The 19,580-nt window shown below is 41.2% G+C and overlaps 1 protein-coding gene across 1 annotated transcript in view; it reads left to right on the forward strand.

The window, feature by feature from the left end:
* The window catches only part of syt12 (synaptotagmin XII), a 21,070-nt gene extending 2,201 nt beyond the window's left edge, over positions 1 to 18,869 (forward strand). The window contains exons 2-8 of the mRNA XM_031868767.1: positions 7,624 to 7,684; positions 8,433 to 8,626; positions 9,527 to 9,931; positions 13,946 to 14,161; positions 15,206 to 15,326; positions 15,812 to 15,945; positions 16,741 to 18,869. Coding sequence (XP_031724627.1) covers positions 7,639 to 7,684; positions 8,433 to 8,626; positions 9,527 to 9,931; positions 13,946 to 14,161; positions 15,206 to 15,326; positions 15,812 to 15,945; positions 16,741 to 16,914 — 1,290 coding nt within the window. The 5' untranslated portion in view covers positions 7,624 to 7,638 and the 3' untranslated portion in view covers positions 16,915 to 18,869. The remainder of the gene's footprint in view (positions 1 to 7,623; positions 7,685 to 8,432; positions 8,627 to 9,526; positions 9,932 to 13,945; positions 14,162 to 15,205; positions 15,327 to 15,811; positions 15,946 to 16,740) is intronic.
* Positions 18,870 to 19,580: the final 711 nt, after the last annotated feature.

The raw sequence follows: 19,580 nt of genomic DNA on the forward strand, positions 1-19,580 counted from the left end.
TATATATATATATATATATATGTTCTTGGCTTCCTTTCTGTACTCCATCTCAAAATGTAAAGTGTACTGATTACCAGGAAAGCTTTTTACTTTAATTAACAGTTAAGAGATGTGTGGGAGTCAACTTTCTCCCTCTGAAAGCTGTGATTTAATGATGATGAAGCACTTTCAGAATCCAAAAGAGGAACATACACTTGAAAAAAAACATCCGGTTTCGCTTTTGACATTTCAAACTCCCCCCCTCAAGAAAAAAAATAAAAAATATATATTTTTAACATGACCTCAACACTTGAGTAACTCGCCAACTCTTCAAGCGTGTTCCGCGCAGCTTTCTAATGATGCTGGATGTCTGTGTGAAGTGGATTGGCAGTAGAGGTAAAATAGTCGTGTGTGTGTGTGTGTGTGTGTGTGTGTCACTGGGACTCTCGCCTCCTCCTCGGGCCGGGCTGAAATACGACCTGCTCAGAATTCAATTCCTCCACCAGCACTCGCAATCATCTCAGCCATTCGTTTAACACCGACTCTTTTTCTCGCTCCCGGTCATGGGCTTCCCCTGCCTCTGCATACACACACACACATACACACACACACACACACACACACACACACACACAAACAGCCCTAACACCACCTTCCTCATCCATGCGTCCACGCTGAACTCCTTGAAAGAAAAGTGTTATTACATTAAGAGAACTGAGAGCACTTCGATGAAGACATTTAGATGAGACGTGTTGCTCTGTGAGTTTAATGTAACACCTAAAGGCCCTCTGCCGCTATCGAAATGGTTCTTTGCTCAGATGGAGCGGTGGCTTACACCTTAATGTATCACCGCACCAATATTTCCAGAATGGATCATGAAATGGATTGCCTGACTTTATGGTGAATGCGTGTGTGGTCGGAGCAGTCTGCTGCCAAATACAGCTCACTTCTCCCGGCGATGCCTCGAAAACGCAGCGGGCTGGAGAGAGAATCGTAAAAATAAAGTATCACAAGATGAATCACATTTATGCCACTGGGACTCCTAGAGTAGAAGTTATCAGGCATTAAGCAGCGTTGTTTATGTCACTCTCGCATCTGTATTCTAAACAGAGTGGAAGCACAGGGAAACGGCTCCTACATGTTTGAACTCATTTGTTAAATCCGCACAAGGTCCAGAGTGTCATACATGAGTATGAGTATTTCTTATCTGGTTGCAGTTCCAGCCAATAGTGGCATCATTAGTGAGCTTGAGAAGTGTTGGAAGGAATATTTTTTTAAACTCTTGAGTTTCCATTCTTTATGCTAAGCTACAGTAAGCTAACAGGCTGCTAGCTCCAGCTACATACTTACCGTAGAGAGTAGAGAGTGGCATCGATCTTCTCATCTAACTCTATGAAAATCACCCAAATTTCCCCAAATGTCCTTCAGCTTATTCAAATGTTTCCAATCACATTGCAGGTTTTTAGCGGCTCCTCTGGTATGGATGAAAATACATCTACAAAAAAATGGTTTCTTTAGCTTTTGTTCCTATTTGGGCAAAATTTAACCAAAAAGAAGATTTTTAATTTGATTGGTGCGATATCTGTGTGGGCAGGCATTAAAAACAGTTTGAAATATCACTTCAGTTCCAACGGCCACACCAGCCAGCTGGGGCGCCGACGTTGTTCGCTGGTATTAAATCCCTTCTGTCCCCTCTGTGAATTGTGTATTTCAAAGTAAGATTTAGCCTCCGATGAAGAGTGGAAGCATAAAAACCTGTGTTACTGCCCAAATACCTTTGGATCGGACTGCTGCTACTTAATAGTTAATCAATAAAGCTGTGACTTGGCTTCAAATTACTGCTCTTCCCTACTTTGGAAGAATTTAGGCTTTCACCCACCTTCACATCACTGAAAGTGAATGAACCTTTTTCTGAAACATTAAATCAGGTCTGACAGACGTCTTTGTAGCACTAAGTGCTCTCCCTGTCCTGTATGATCCTAATTGTCAGGTTGTTAATCGAATAAGTCGGTATAATGAAAAATCAGTCGCTTGGAAGAAGTCCATGCAGGTGTGGAAATGAAAGGAGCACACTCAGCAACTTCCTTAATCACCCTGCTGACTGTGGTTGCAGTGGGACGCATTCCACGTGTGTGAAACACTGATCCTGCTGATTCTGCAAAATAACATTCATCAGGATAAGACAAGGCAAAAATAATAGTTGTAAGTAATTATTCTGCGGTTAATTCAGCCAAACACGCGTTCTGACTGGTGTGCCTGGTTTGATTGTGCGGTTGTATCCCCTCTGTAGCCTTTTCAACATTCAGATGTTTGATGCGGTTCAGAGTGAAGTCAGAGAGCTTTTCTTTCTCTGTCTCTTGCAAAGAAGGAGAGAAAATATTTAAACGTCAGATTTGTTTGGAGACAGATCAAATTCCAGTTGCGAGAGTTGTTTAAGTAGCCCTTGACTGCATAATCAAAGTAGACAGAGGGCACATATTTCTCTGCTTGCTGGTACACTCAAAGAAGCCTCTTCCGTTGATTATATTTACAGTTAAACTGATTTGCAAACATCACAGTCAAGTATCTCTGCCAGTTTCATAGTTATGGATAAAAGGTCGACTGGAACTGATCGTAAAATGAAAATCAAAGATATTTTGGTGGTCAATTCTGTTCTTTTGTTTGTTGATCCAAAACCGATCTGTACACAGAATTTGATTTTACCAAATCATATGTTTCAGAGACATCCTGGATTGAAACATCACCCTTAGCTCGAGTAAACATCGTTCATGGTCCCCAGTGGATGAATCACTCCCGGATGAATTGAAATACCTTTGGCGAAACTAATAACATCCACATCAGCCTCACCTGTACTTTGTGTTCAGTGCTAACTGACAAAAGTTATCATGCAAACATGCTTAACTAAGATGGTAAACACAGTGAACATTTTACCTGCTAAACATCAGCCTGGTAGCATCATCATTGTGAGCATATTAGCATGCTGGCATGAGCATTTACCTCTAAGTACAGAGCTGGCAGCAGGGACTAGAGGAGCCGGGGATCGAACCGCCGATCCTCTGACTGAAGGACGACCCGCTCTATCTCTGAGCCTTGCCATAAGAAGTTTGAGTAAGTTTGAGTAACTCTGACTGGTTGAACTGCAGCGTGCAGGTTCATCCTGTCTCAGCTGGCACCGCTGCTGACATTTAAAAGCCGGTGCAAAGCTACTTTTGCCATGCACCAAATGAGCTGTCTAAACCAGAAAGTCAAAGTGTAGCTGGCATGGAAACAAACAGGCAGATCTGTGAGGAGGTAGGACAGAGAGACAGATTGCTGTGCCGTGTTGTATCTGGCCGTTTCACTGAGGCAGTTAATTTGATTAGGAGTCATTGGGCGAGATTAAAAGCAAAGTTGATTGATCAGTTGTTGGGAGAGCGAGCTGACAGGCGCGTGATCCCTTCCCTTCCTTCTTCTTCTTCTTCTTCCCCAGCTGCTCTCTCGTTCTCATTGCTTTTTCAACACAGAAGCTCATCTCCTCTTATTTTTCCCATCACTCTCTATTATCTCATCCTTGTCTCACTTCTCTCTTTATCTAACCTCTCGTTCTTTATTTCTTCTCTTTATTGCACTGTGTGTGTGTGTGTGTGTGGGGGGGGGGGTGTTTTCTCTCCTTCTTTGCAGTGTGTTTGTTCCTATTGATCTGACCTGTTTCAACATGCAGCTCCAATGGAGGGAATTTCTTGTTTTCTTTCTTCCCGACTGTTAGCAGCAAACAGCGGCAGATACGGTATAATTATAGCCAGAGTGCAGAATCTGCTGCTTTGTGAGCAGGTGCGTTGGGTTCGCTGTTTGTGTCCAGCTGGAGACACAGAGGAGGCTGACTGTAGTGTCTGTGTCCTCCCTAGTCACAGCGATTTTTGGGGACCCTGCTCCAGACCACAGAGAAACCAAAGAAACAAAGACACTGTGCACATACTGTACATACTGACTCTTAGAACTACGATGGGATTACTGGACAAAAGGAAAATGGAAAGAGGGTTCACAATTTGCCTTTCATCCACCCACTCACACACACACTCGCCATACAAGGCGCTGGCTTAATCATTGGAAGTCGATAGTGTTTTTTGTTAAGGACGGTTCCTAACTGAGTGAAATGACCTGGAAGTATCTGCTGTCAGTGGCAGCCATGATAAGAGCTGGTTGAACTCTCTAAATGCTCAGAAAAGGTGCTTCCATGCTTCCATCCTTTACAACCTTTTGGTCAAAACTATTGCCAGGAAAGTGTATAAAAGACAGGTCCATTGTTAAAGTCTCCACAGGTTGTCAGAGGACTGTTTCAAGACGGAATTTTTACGTTTAAACCACTAGCTGTTAGAATGACAACATTCAGAGAGACTGAGGTTATTTAATTTTCCACATTGAAACACATGATGCATGATTATTAACTCTGACTTTTCCTTTTTGTTGTTTTTTCTTGACAGCCTCATTACTGATCTGGAAAATATCACAGGCTCCCTTCCATTGCATTACTCACATGCCACTTAAGGCTCATCACAGCCTGTTTCGCACGCTGACAGTGTGACAAGATATTCATTTCATGCATATCTCGGTAATTAAAACGTCCCCCCCCACACAACGTCTTTCTGTGTGTGCTGGAGGAAGACGGACGTTTCAGGCTTTATGAGCGATGTTAGAGACAGAATCCCTGCAGCAACGGTGAGATAAATCTAAAGAAGCGTGAGAGTCTAGATCATGTGGGCATGAAGATGACTCGTCAGTGGGAAAGCATTTATGCAAATGTACACCTTTCCCTTCACTGCTGTGTGTTAATGAGCTGTCAGCCGAACGGAAAGTCTCAAATCTAAAAGGGAAGATATGACATGTCTGATGATGTCGTGGAAATAAGACACAATGGGTTAGGTTGAGGCCAGTGTACTTCTTGCTCCAGTTCTTCTGGTTTCAGCTGAATCATTGCAATTAAAAAAGATGTGAACATTACAGGTCCACATTACTGTTTTCCTTCTCTGATTATGAATGTCCAATCAAAGCCGATGGTAAATGTAGTCCACTGAAGAAATAGATACCCTAGTGCATGCTATAGTGACCTGGAAAGACTTCTGATAAATAAACAAACTCACAAAATGTAACACAAGTGAAGAGAACAAAGGATGTTTTTGAGCGCCATTTGAGCGTTTTTGAGTAGTTCTTTCTTGCCTCCAATGACGTCACTGTCACGTCACTGGATGCAGGAAGAGCAACAGATTTTCTAGCTGCGCCACGGAGAGGACATCTTCAAGAACAGCAGGCCTTGTTTTTTACACTAAATCACTAACTCGGATAAATAGAGATAAGGTTGAAAATCTCCACATTGTTTCCTTCTATGTTATCATCCGTCTGTTTTCCTCGTACCATCTTCATTATCATACTGTCTGAGACACTTCTGCATAGATGGCATTTGTCAGATGGTGTCACGAGAAATAGGAAAGAGAGGGGAGATAACGAGCAGCAAAGTTCACGAGCTAAATTATGTTCTTCTCTGCCGAAGGCAGCGTGCTGGAGATCCACCTGAAAGCTGGAAACTCTTAACAGTACCTGCTTTTGTGAACTGTAAGTCATCAATTTCAAAATCGATTTAAAGAAACATAACATGGAACATAACGACTGATGTCGATGAAGTGATACTTGAGTTCATCTGACAGGGCTGACGGGTTATCTCAGACGACTATATTGGGAATAATTGCACCTTTTTAGACAAATGATCAAAAGACGTCCAATTCCTCAAATCCACTGGCACTGTTTTCAAACGTATTTCTATTTCAGGCAAGTTTGACTTCATTGTTTGTATTCTGTATTCTGTATTCTGCCACCTCGAGCCCACTGAGGCGCCGGAGCGCCCACGCTGCCTCATTGTTATTTACTAAATCTGTCTGAAACATTGTCTTGCTTTCTCTCTCTCTTTCCCCTCCCATCCTTGATCCTTCCTCCTCTTCTTCCTTCTCTTGAGCTGCCCCTGGACCAACACTCATACGTTACCTTAAGCCGGCCGAGCCAAGCTGATCTGAGCAATGCCGGGTTTTGGGGGGGAGGGGAGGGGGGGGGGGGTACTCACACTCTGCTAGAGATCCCCCACGCTTTGCTAATGGAACATCAGCATCCGTCAGTGGGCCCTGCACTGCGTCAGCCACTTTAATTGGCCTGCATGGCCGTTGCCTGCAAATCGCTCAGCAGAATTGAGTCGCCACCCCCCAACCTCCATCCCTTTTCTATATCATTAGTGTAATGCTCCCATTTCCCCCGAGTCACCAAGATATGGGGAGATTCCAACAAGCGGGGGAGCAGGAGGAAGGAGGGGAGGTTGGGTGGAGAAATGACTCACACACCATCGCCCACCGTTTTTTATTTTTATTATTTTGCTGTTTGCAGAGTGAGAGTGGGGCGCAGGAAAATATTGTTCTCTTTCGTCTCATGCAAAAAAAGGATCTGAACTGATTTGACTAAACTAACTTAAAAATCAAAGAACTATTATGCTCCTCTGGTGAATGTACAATCACGGAGTTCTCCCAGAAGCCTTGTACTGTAAGCAGGGTTGGGAAACTGATGACGTTTACTGTTTGTCAAAGCAGTATAATTATAAAACTAATAGTATGTCTTTCCTGTGTACAATACATTTCATCTCTGTTGATATAAAAAGCAAGTCAGTAGTCAGGTGTTTAATTGTTGAATTTCCCGAGGGCCCCAGACTATGATGGGCCCCAAAATTCACAGCTCCGTCTGTCACGGTCCTTGCATTTTCAGTGGAATTGCTTAAGTAGGAAAAAAAACAACAACACATTTCTGACAAAGTGCAGTGACTGGAACACAACATAGTTTGAGATTTTACCGATTCATTGTGTTGTTTGTGTAGAATATGCTCTCAAACAACAGCATCAGTAATTTGTTCATAGACTTAAAACAACCTCTGTTTTCCTTTAACACATCCTCTATGGTCTTACAAATAACCGAAAGTAGTTTTAATTGCCTAAACCTAATCAAACCGTAGCCAGAAAACACTCATTTCTGTAATGATGTAGTATCAGCAAACTATGTGCCATTTCAAGCCAAAAAGTCTGCAGGATTTGCTTTGAACCAATCACATCAGCAGGTTTGTTTCCCCTCTACTTATCAGTGGGTGAAGTCTTTAGTTGGTAAGACAACCTGCAGACCGTTGGCTCTTTGTTGGCCACTCCTGCTCAGGGGGACCAGGGCCAAAATGTAAAAATCCACCCAGAGCCCTGCCATCCCCTGTTACGCATGCGTCTCATTGTGAATGCATCTGAAGCAGCAGTGGATGTCAGGTACATTTTGCCCTGTGGCCCAAAGCCGGTCAATTCAGCAATGTTTACTCTGATTAATGTTGAAGCCAAAGGCTTTTTAAGGATGATAAGTTTTCAAAAGTGTTATAACTTGTATTAAGTATGAAAAGGTTATTAAATTATACTCTGAAAAACATAATTAATTCCCTCTGCTGAGTGTTTAATACATTATAGATGAAAATCAACCCAAATATTATTCTGGATGATGAACCAGAATTACATTTTTAATTAATTCTATTCTGTAGTTCATTCTAAGACCGGCAACAGCTCTGGTTGTCAGACTTTACTCTGTTGGATGTTTTTTTTCCTCCAGGCTGGCTGCAGCACCATGTCCTCCGCTCAAACTGGGGATATATCAGGCTACCATCTGAGTGGTGAGTGGACAGTATTCCTTTTCTGTTTTTTTCTGTATGCGTGTCCTTGTTTGGGTTAATGCATGTGATTGTATCCACACTGTTGTAATTGTATTTGAGTGTGTAGTATGAGAGTATTTGTATTTCCTTGCATTTGTGTTTCTGCTTGCAGGCCATTTGACAGCTACTGTCACCTCCGTGCACAATCTTTACAACTCCTCCGGCCTCATCTTGAAGGCCATCGATGTTACAAGACATTTTGACTTGCCCTGTAATTGGCTTATCTCTTGTGTAAAAAAAACCAGTAGGGATAAAGCTGTCAAAGTCCCCGACAGAGGCAATTCATCTTGAGAAAGCCAGCTCGGCACAGGCTCATAATCCATCTCTAAAAGGCAACATGAGATGTTTTGATTTTTAAAGAGCGGCATTTCAATTTTGTCCCAAACTATTATTTGATTCACATAAAACTTTATACATCCTGAATGCTCCCAAAGCCATCTCAATGCTCAGTGCTAAATGACAAGGCCTGGAACAGACTGATTGTGCTCAGTGATTGTGAGCTCGTTAAGACTCTCACTGATCTTAAAATAAAATAAAAAAACTCTAAACTCTCTGTCCTGGGTTTCTCCCAAACTGTGCACTTCCACCAGTGATCAAACTCGTCCATCACATTTAAAATATAGACGGTTATGAGGCCAAACATCATGCTACCTTTGATGAAAGGGAAGTAAGGATAGCTTGAAGCACTTGTTTTGTGTGCCTGTTTCAGTGGTGCGTAACCCACCCGGGTGGGAGGTGGGAATCTACCTGGTGGGCTTCTTGGTGCTACTGGCCGTGGCCGGGCTCAACATCTGGAAGTTGTGGAAATCTGGAACGTTCCCCGCCCCGTCCCCCTTCCCCAACTTTGACTATCGATATCTGCAAGAAAAATATGGAACCTCCTTCTCAGAAGCCAGACAAAAGGTACCTTAACATTGCTTCTCAGAATTCTGAAATATGAGTGTTGTGCGTAAAAATATATATATCTCTAAAAAGCAGGGAGATGAGAGGTTTAGTGAGGTTGAAGTTAGTGGTTAAATCAAGCAGCTTGGAGCAAGTGGTGAGCAATCATGTGGGACGGAGGGTCGAGATGTCTGAAGGTTTTCGCTCCAATTGAAGATGGCAGCAGCTGATTTCAAAGAAAGGTTTCCTGTGGCTGAAGCTCTTTTGGTCTTTGAAATTCACTGCTTTTAGTTGCACCTTCAGAGTCTTGGGCCACAATGACACACGATTGACTCTCTCTACGTCAGAAGATAATTCTGGTTTGTTACAATTTGGGTCTTGTTTTTGAAATTGTGGTCCTCATATCTATCATTTAGGAAAATATGCTTTAACCACCCATCCAACAATTTTCATGAAATTCGGGCCAGTAATGTTTCTGTAATCCTGCTGAAAACCAGACAAACCAAACCCCAAAATATAACCTCTTTGGTGGAGTTCATGACAGGAAAATGCAAGACTAGGAAAAATTTGAATTGAAAGGAGTTTAGTAAAAGCAACTCATGTGGAAACTATGTGAAAGGTGTTGTTTGTAGTGATGCACCTAAAACCTAAATGTACACTAGCACCTCAGAAACAAACGGCAGGAAAACACTGGTAGCAACAAGCTGCAAGTGGAGCATTTAGCTGCTTAAGCGCATTTCCCTCAATAGTTGGTAGAGACCAAAAACAGAGCTAAAAGGAGTGACATAACTTCAAGTGAATGCTGATGATTCTCTCAAACTACCGGGTGTGTCAATAGTTTTTCCTGTAGTTGCAAACAGTTCACGGTTAGTTTTCCATGTCAGTACCCTGAAAATGTCCTTACTTAACTCCTCCCTGAAGCGAGTGGCTGCCAACAACCACCGGCGGACCTCCATCACCTCCAGCCGCAAACCCAGCCTGGCCCTCGGCGACACCCCGGACTGTTTCAGAGATCTGGGCCACCTGGAGCTGATGAGCAGGGAGCTGGACCCGACCGGCGTGGCCCAGATCAACCGATCCATCTCCACCGACTCGCTCAGCTCCATCTCCTCCATCGCAAACAACTTCGGCCACGACTACACGGTTGGCCAGCTGGAGGTGACGCTCGAGTTTGAGCCGTCCAGGCATCCGGGCCAGGGGCCGGGACTGCTCCACATCACTCTGCACCAGGGCAAAGACCTGCTGGAGAGGGAGGAGGGAGACTTCCCCCGCTGCTTCATCAGAGTCTCCCTGGGGCCAGAGGAGACCAGTGTGGGAGTCACAAGGGTAAGGAAGCTGTTGTCTTTTTGTGCTTGTACAACTATGTTTGCCTTCAAATGAAAAAAAGTGGAAACACCACTGAAGTGATACGGTGTGGTTCTCCTCGGTATGAGGAGCTACTTGGCCTTGAGTGTGAAAGACTTTGGAAATAGTAGTCCTACAAAAGACTGTAACTTACCAGCTTAAACTGGAACTTCCAACCACATCTCATGGTCTGATCATGCCATGAGATCATCACCTGGTGGACAAAGTTGTTGCTCTCTGAATAGTAGGATAGAGTTTAAGGAATGAATCACTTAAAGCAGGGGTGTCAAACTCATTTTCACTCCGGGCCACATCAGCATCATGGTTTCCCTCAAAGGGCCGGTTGTAACTGTAAGACTGTATAACTGTAACTACTCCTAACATATTGTTAAATAACTGTGTCTGCTTTTGATTATTGTTTATTCAAGTGTAAAAATATTGTACATGCAGTTATATAAATGTAAAATAATATTTAAGCACATTTCTGTTATTATAACATAAATCATTTTAATTTAGGGATAATAAACCCACATTACTCCATCAAAGATCAAACTTTTAAAGAAAATAACAAAGACAAATATCAAACACAAGTTATTACATTAATTTTGTTGTGATAGTTTTAATGTCGGTTCACAGACAACATGCTATCTCATAATTTTAACTTTCTATCTCAAAATTTCGACCATGGGGATATTTTTATTTTCAAGTCCAACTTAAATTTTTTTTTCCAAAATTAAAAAAAAAAAAAAAACTTTTTTTTTTTTTTTTTTGCTGGTGGATTCGCGGGCCACATAAAATGACGTGGCGGGCCGGATTCGGCCCGCGGGCCTTAAGTTTGACACGTGTGACTTAAAGGTTCCCTGCAGAGTTTTAAGAGTGGTTTCCTGAGTACACATGTGCATGCTTATGCAGGTTACGCATTGCACATTTCCGCCAATGGTGTTATATTCTACTAATCTACAGCATGGTAGTAATCAAGAAACAAAGCATTGCTGTAATAAAATAACAGGTTTCAAAAATACATTCAACACATTTGTTATATCTCAAGGATACTCACAATGTATTGTTGTAGATATCTGTTCCAAATGCAATCGTGACAATACATTTAATAGTAATTGAGACATTTCAGTCTGGACCAAAGCGATCGACAGACAAAGCCACGCCACTATAATGGCTAAAAAATGACCATTAGACTACTAATGGGGCAGAAATTCAGGACTGAAAATAAAAAATAAAAAATAAAAAAGCTTATCAGATGGTTAATTAGCTGTTAAGCCGTGACGACTGAACTTGTTCAAAAGACTGAAGATAAAAGTGGTTCCTGACGCTGAGGGAGACGAGTGAGTCCGAAGGCTGTCTCGCTCAGGAGGAAGCTTTTGCTCACTTGAACCGTGTTGAAGAGTTGAACCATGGTTGAATTTTAAACAGAGACAGCTGAGAGGCTTGATCCTACAGCTCGACAAGCCAATCCTTTCCTGTCTGACGGAAGCCCGTTTCATTTACTTGAGGGGCGAGGCCCTCTGGGAGCTGGATCCAGTCAGGAAGGTTGTTTCCACATCCTTTACCTTCATCAGGAGTAGATGTGATTCACTTTCAGCTCACTCAGGCTCTAATTTAACCTGTGTTTACCTGCATTCTAGGTTATGAATATGATGATATGTATTATGCCGTTTTTACGATGATAGGATTTGTAACAGCCCTAACTATGCGTAGTGATTCCTTTCCAGTTCACTCAGTTTAAAAAGTTGATGCTTCAAGTCACAATATAATAAATGTGTGTGAAAGTTAGGTGACAGGGTTGGATGATGTGAAAATATAGAAAATACCATGAGACAGTATAAAACCATACTATACTGGGTGTAAAAGACCTTCAGGGACAGCGAATCAATGAGCAACACAATGTGATGAGGTACATACATTTTTGGGGGATTTATTTTTGTGGATAAATCAAAAACATGTTACATAAGCTGTTCCTCAATTAAAATCGCCCAAAAATGTACGTGGTCATTATTTATATCACAATATGAACTTTAATATATTGTGATTTATTTATACAAAATAAAAAAAGATTGATAATTGTGACGGTATAACGGTATCTGACTCTAACTACTTCTTAATCTTCATTTGAATCTTTCCTTTAAACACACTACATTATATTTTTGTTTTTAAATTCTGTGCTTGTGTCTTTTGTCTCATAATTTTGATTAACAATGAGTAGTTATATTCTTAACACCCATATTCTCCACTAAAAACAACTTCATGAAAAGCTTGAATCTAAGGTGAAGGGACAGTTCAGACAGGAAGAGAACGGGGGGGGGGGACACTCCTCCATCTGCTACACCTTCTGCTCTTAGAGAGACGCTGCCAGACAATCCAGTAATTCCTGCCTGGCTGTGAGTCACTGTCATCTGGCCTCGTGTGAACGTGGTCTAGTTTGTGCAGGCTGACGGGGACGGTGTCTCACCAGGCGTGTCCCCTTACTTGAGCATGTTGTTGTGTTGTATTAATGCGTTCAGGCTGGTTGTTATAGTAATGGAAGCAGCAGCGGCTCCCTCTTTAATGTCGAAGAGTGGTGAAGACCAAAGAAATGCTGACATCTGCTTCTCTCGCCCTAATGGTCAAGCCAGCTTCTCTCTCTCTCTTCTTTCTCTCTTCTCTCTCCTCCTCCTCCCTCTCTGTTTTCCTGTGCTTTCTCTCGCTCGTTTTCTCCTCTTTGTTGTCACTGTTTTTGTTTTTGCCCATCACCCGTCTATCACTCCCTCTTTCATCAAATTTTGCCCCCTCATCTCTTTTTCTCTCCAATTATTTGCCTTTTCTTGCTTTTGTTTTGCCTGTAATAATGTGCATGCCACTCTTCTCTCATTCTCCCTTTCTTTGTCTTCTGTATTGCACACACACACACACACACACACACACACACACACACTTTTATTGCGTAATTTTCACCACACACATCGCCATTGTTATCCCACCCTAAGCAATAAGCCTGACAGTGCAGACAGACTCATATTGTGCATGGAGAGCAGGTCTGGTGCTGGGCTGGCAGAGAGACACTGCCTGCTTTGTTTCTTTATTGCACAACAGATGTTGGTATTAGATGTAAGATTATAGTGCTCTTCATCCTCTTCATGTGTTTGATATGAGGCGTAATCCAAGGACGGCCTCACAGGCTGATCCGCATACCCTGCGCTCTTAATTCACAATTCTTTATTGTAAAGGGACTTGTTGTTTTATCAAAAACAACACATGCTTTTGTTTTATTCTGTTTGACTGTATTTGCATTTAAATATTGTATTTAGCAGATATATTTAACACTACAAGAAAAAACACTGGTGTGAAAAAGAGCTACTATAAGATCCACTCTACTCTGCACATTCACTAGTTGCCTGGTAACTTCCGACCGCCTGGTAAACCCTCGTTTCAGCGCGTTCTTTACTATATGAGGGCCTGAGATCAGCATGTGGTCACTGTGGCAGCTGCAGTCTATCACTTCAATCTAAAGTAGTCATGGGGTGCTCTGCTGGCCGGGCCAAACTGCCTTCAGAATCTGCTTTTCATTGTAAAAGCTGCTTTGGCTGCCAATAAAATAAATTGAATTGTGACTTGTGATCAGAATCTACTTGGTTTTGAGGCTGGACGATGACAAAAAAATTAAAAATGTTGTTTTTATGTCGTGCAGATTGGTTTGCACGTGTTATATACATTTTTTTTTTACAGTATGATACTGTAGTGCAAATCTCTATTTGCAGCAGAGTGAAAGGAAAGCCTAACACCACATGTTTTCTTGTAAAGTCAGCCTGATTCTTGTGATTTATCTGACAATCTTTGCAAACAGCTTTTGTGCAGGAGTTTTTATTACCTGTGTTTATTTTGCCAAAGTCATCAGTAGCAATCAACCCTTAAGATATATTATCTAAGAGATGAATGTTAAATAAATAATAATAAATAAAAAATATAGATGAATCCCTACATTTCAACTTCTTATGCCTCTCACAGATCCAGACGAATGCATTCACCGTGATTTTTGACCAGCACTTCTCCATCCCCATGGACTTGTCCTTTTTGGAGGAGTACAGCCTACGTTGTGCAGCTTTTGGTATCGATGCCGACGAGAGAAACATCAGCGCTGGGGTCGCAGATCTCAAGCTGTCAGACCTGGACCTGACCATCCGACCATTCAACGCCTGGCTCTACCTTCAAGATGTCAATAAGGTCAGTTATAATGCAGTAATGTGTTCTCGGGTACAATGAAGCAATGCAATACAGAAAAGAACTAGAAAGGTGCACACAGTATGCAGATCTCCACCAGGTGTGTCTACAACCACCACTGCTGTAGTGTGTGATTGAATGAATACAACCCACAATTTGCTAATCCCCAGTCTAGACACTAATGGGCTGTAAGGTTTCGTGAAATTCAAACAAAAAAACAAGCGGTGATGTATGCAGGCAAGCAGCTCAAAGTTGTTGTATACGCTACATGCAATCTTGCCACAAACTAAATTTAACTAAGCAGTATGCCCGATTAGCTGCAGCTGAGTTGTGTCAAGGTACAGCAGTGTGTGTATTGGTAGTTATGTTATCTGTTAACTGTAAGCGGTTAGACAAACACACCGTTCAAAAATAGTCCAACCGTGAGATACAGTGACCACAGACACATGAGCATGATCATTAAAGTCCTTACCAAGACCAAATTACTCTTACTTACATTATTTATACCAGCAACAGTATCCATGGCCGTGGAGCCTGTAATGTGATAGTGGAATGATTACAGGCTTTGACCATGTTTAATTAAAATGAATTAATTAATTTAGCAGTTTTGAATTAATTAATTCAATTTGAATTTCCATTACTTACAATAAAACTCATTAAATCGTTACATTTGTTGATTCTATTTACTTATTGCAAATGAATACTGAAATGGAATTACAACATATTTGTACATTTGAATTTAACTCATTTATTTCCACATTTACAGTTTCCATTTTGTAATTGCTCTAATTCAAACAAAGCTCTATCTGATTTAAAGATGTGTAAGCTGTGTACCACCTAAGCATGTAATTAAGTCAGACCCACAGTAGTTGAACAAGCTCTGTTTGGCTCGACTCCTGCCAACACCAAGTAGCAGGCTGCTCACACAGCTACATCTCCAGCTGTGTGAGAAGATATTTGCTTTACTGTTAAAGAGATGATGCTTGTGGAAAGTGCTTTAAAGCGTGTTGTATTCAATGACTGCCACACTCTGGTATGACTCCACAGGCTGTGGATGCAGTTGGGGAGATCCTGTTGTCTCTCAGCTATTTGCCGACAGCAGAGCGCCTCACAGTTGTTGTAGCCAAATGCAAGAACCTGGTGTGGACCAACGGCAAGAACACTGCAGGTCGGGAACATTCGTTTGTCTGCTGTTTGAGTTGTATTCATAAATGTGTGTGAATTGGAGCTGCATGAGTGACTGTTCCTCTTGAACTATAAATCTGTCTGCTTTTGAATCTATACACATTTTTCAAAATCACTCATATGCCGTGACCGAACACGATGCTTACTAACTCACTAATAACAGATTCAGTGTCAACTCCCAGAAGATATGTTTAGTCATATCCAGACAGGCAGATAGGACTTAAATGACATCACAATAAGTGCCACACTATCATTGTGCCGATAAAGGTCACCCTGTGAAACACTGTCATTATCATCCACAGAGCTAATTGTGCGTGCAGGACTGTGCCTGATTACTATTTAATGAGGAGTTTATTAAATGCAACACTAACTGTCTGTGTGGGGGGTGTTTATGTTTGCACACGTGTAGCTTGGGTCTTAGAAGATTTAAACTCGGTCGTAATCTTATTTGCTCACTGTCGTCATCAGATCCATTTGTCAAAGTGTATCTCCTGCAAGATGGCAGGAAGATCAGCAAGAAGAAGACTTCCACCAAAAGGGACGACACGAATCCCATCTTCAATGAAGCCATGATCTTCTCCGTGCCGTCCATCGTCCTGCAGGTGACACTTTGGACTGTGGCAACGAAGTCCTGAACGACGAAATGATGAGATGACACTTTATTAATCCACATGGGGAATTTAGGTCAAAGAATAAGATAAGATAAAATGTGATAATAAAAACAGAATAATAAACCAGCATTGCCAATAGTAACTGAAACAGTTACTTAAACAGTACTTAAAGTATTACAGCAAAAATAACAACAACAAAACAAAAAAACAGGTGTGCAGGTATGTACATGCAGCTAAGTTATTACTATCTAAATGGTTCTTAAATGTGTACTAAATGTCATGGCGATACCTTCAATAGTTGTTGAGGCATTTCACTTGAAACCACAAATGTAGACCTCATGGTGAGTCTACAAGAAAAGTCAGGGGATCACCAAAGTCTTAAAGGTTCGCCATCTGAGGTCGACGAATGTCTGTACAGAATTGCATGTCAATCCATCCGGTAGTTGTTCAAATATTTCATATGTTTATCCATAAATACTAATATAAATATAACTACGATATCATCATTAACATCTTCCTGTAAAATGTGCTTGTTAAATGCATGTATCAGTCCATGCATTTAATCCAAAAGATGTAATTGCTCTTACTGAATGAGCCAGACAGTAATAAAATTAATTCAGCATAAAAGGTGATGTTAAAATGCCAAAAACTATATAAAAAAAAAAAACCTGCTATTACACATGTCCATTAAACTGATTCCATTAAGATCTGGATGAGCATGCTGTTAAGAAGACGCTGAGTCATGCTTACACAGCAGGTTGTGTAACCATGATATGTTGTTTGCAGGAACTCTCCCTGAGGGTGACAGTGGCAGAGTCCACAGACGACGGCCGGGGTGAGAACCTGGGTCATGTGATCATCGGCCCTGAGGCCAGCGGGATGGGGATCACCCACTGGAACCAGATGCTGGCCACTCTGAGGAAGCCCGTGTCCATGTGGCACCCTCTACGCAGGATCTAGCTCTCTCTCCCTCTCGTACAAACCCGACCTGTTTCAAGTAAAACACTCGCTTAGTCGCGTTCCCTTCACCTCTACCCTTATTTGGTGCCATGCTCTAGTCTGTTAAACTGTTTTAGGGAGATAAGAGTTTTTGGCCCACATGAGGGTACTATGTGGGGGGTGTGTGTCAATCTGCGGGTGAGTAACATATTGGAGTAAACACCTTATCTTCATGGGGGAGGGGGGGGGGATCTGAAAAGCCAGTGTTTGACTCTGAACATGGTGTTTTATTGACCCGTGGATCAATTATACGCTTAAATCGTGTCTTTAGCATTTGGCTTCATTCTCGCTCGGTTGCATTATGGGTGATGGTGATATTTAGGATGAAGCAGTGCATATCCCAAATTACACACTGAAAGCTGATGAGTTTTCCAATGGTGTGCACCCTACATATTAACCGTGTCCCCTTGGCTTGAGAATTGGGCTGAATCACAATTCTCAACAAGAACAACAGCAGAGAAGACAAGAATATGTGGATACTTTTTTTTCCCCCTCTCAAAATCTTTCAGTTTGGACTTTTACTAATCTCAATTAACAAAATGAGCCCAGCCTAGGCAGGAGTAACCCGCTCTCTGCATGGTGCCTACTCTGGTTGTAGCCTGTTATAGCTGTCTAGAGAATGACCGACTGGACGGAGGGGTGGAATCGCCTCTCTTTCAGGAAAACACTCATTTGTCTTTTCAAACCAGTCATTGATTGCGCCTACTTGATTGATTTCGTAGCGGTTTCGGAGCCGAGTTGAGTTAGCTCTATTGGATTTGCTTGTGTAATTTGTTAACAGTGAGATTGACAAATAATAGAGGTTTTGGTATGTTCAGTATTTATTGTGCTTTTGAACAAAAAAAATAAAAAATCCAGGTACTCTTATCCAGGTGAAATAATTGTAATTTGTAGCAGTTGTTACAGGGTGGCCAAATCAGATGTAATCAGCATATAAATATCATATTACGTTGTTATATTTTTAACATTATTAATGTCATACACATTGCATAAGCATATTTAACAGTGTAAATAGTGTACTAGGACATTCTACTCATTGCCTTTTTTTTCCTCTTAATTCTGGGTGCAAATCGTGTTTATCATAGTATTACAACTTTACATCAGTCTCCAAGTTAATCTATACAACACTATATTTAACATCAATATCACTGCTGGACAATTATCAAAACACCTCTGGGAATTTAACTTGTGATGTAAAGTATACTAACCCCTTTAAATGGGTTTACAGTTCATTTTGTCTTAGAGGAAACACCTTGATATTCTGATTTATAGTTGTTCGTCACCCGACACTTGTCACACTCATTTTAGCTTTTGTCATTAAAATACCTGCAAACTTCTCGTTAGCACTGATGGTGTTCCTGGTTAAAACCATTAAGAGCCACTTTGCAGCTTGAAGCCTGAATGGTAATTTTGCAAAACGTTTTTATGATTAAAATGAAGATAATGTGACATGGGTCTTGCAAAAGTCAGAATGTCAAGGTGGCTTTTTATCTGTCCGAGATATTCTCTACAACATTGTGCAATAGTGCTATTTTGTTGTACTTTGAATGTGAATTATCACGTGAAATACTGCTAAATCTAGAAGCATCATCAGCCTTGTGCACTGTTGTGATTTGTGTTATAATCAAGCAGAACATAGGCTACATTTTTGGTCATGTTCTGATTGCATTCCTCACTTCACTTTGAAAATCAATCCAAAAATAACACACCTGTGGTCATACAATAGACAATATTTCCTACTGTGCCAAATAATGAAGCAATATTTTCATTTACAATCAGCATTTGCATTTGATTCAACCAAGCTGTAGCCTTCATTTGACCATGCATGAAGTTATTTAGCACTTGATGTGAATGTGCCTCAAGAATACAGTGTATTGTGTGAATGCTGTTTGAAATAAAAGCAATTCAACAGTAAACGTTTGACTACATGTTTATCTTGTTGGATAGCACGGCAGTAGAGAAAATGTAGGTCTTTGTACTGTATATCTTATGATAAGAGGACTGTACTACTGTGAGCTACGGTGTATAACAGAAGTAAGATTAAAACGGATAGATCTGCATAAATCCTGCTAGATATATCTTTGATCCATCACCCACATACCGGGCACTGGATGTGTGGGTTTTTCTTATCGCTCGTACACTAGTAGTAAGTCATACAATAGATGTAGAGCGTAGGAATGGCATATAGGAACTCCAGGGACCTCAAAGACTCAATTCTTTCTATGTGTCAACTGGTTTGTGCTAGTTTAATTGAAAAAAACAAAACACATGTTTGTGAATATGCACCAGCAAAGCACCATGGTGGAAGCACATGTTTCACTGAAGTAAATGTAGGATATTAAACCACTAATAATATAGAATAATGCAGTAGCTGATCTACATTTCATCATCTAAATCTGCAAAGGAACTAGTAATTAAAGCTATCAAATAAAAGTAGTGGAGTAAAGAGTACAATATTTGCCCATGAGATGTAGTGACTTAGAACTATAGCACAAATAACTAACAAGGTACAAGTACCTTAAAAGTGTTTGCATGTATTTAGTTAGACATCACCATTATTGCTAAAGCACAATGTCAGCTAATATGACCAGGCCTTAAGGTGGGTACGACTTTATTACCTGAACTTG

Source organism: Anarrhichthys ocellatus, unplaced genomic scaffold (genome assembly GCF_004355925.1).
Source record: "Anarrhichthys ocellatus isolate YVR2014 unplaced genomic scaffold, GSC_Weel_1.0 scaffold2, whole genome shotgun sequence".
In the NCBI taxonomy this organism is placed as follows: domain Eukaryota; kingdom Metazoa; phylum Chordata; class Actinopteri; order Perciformes; family Anarhichadidae; genus Anarrhichthys; species Anarrhichthys ocellatus.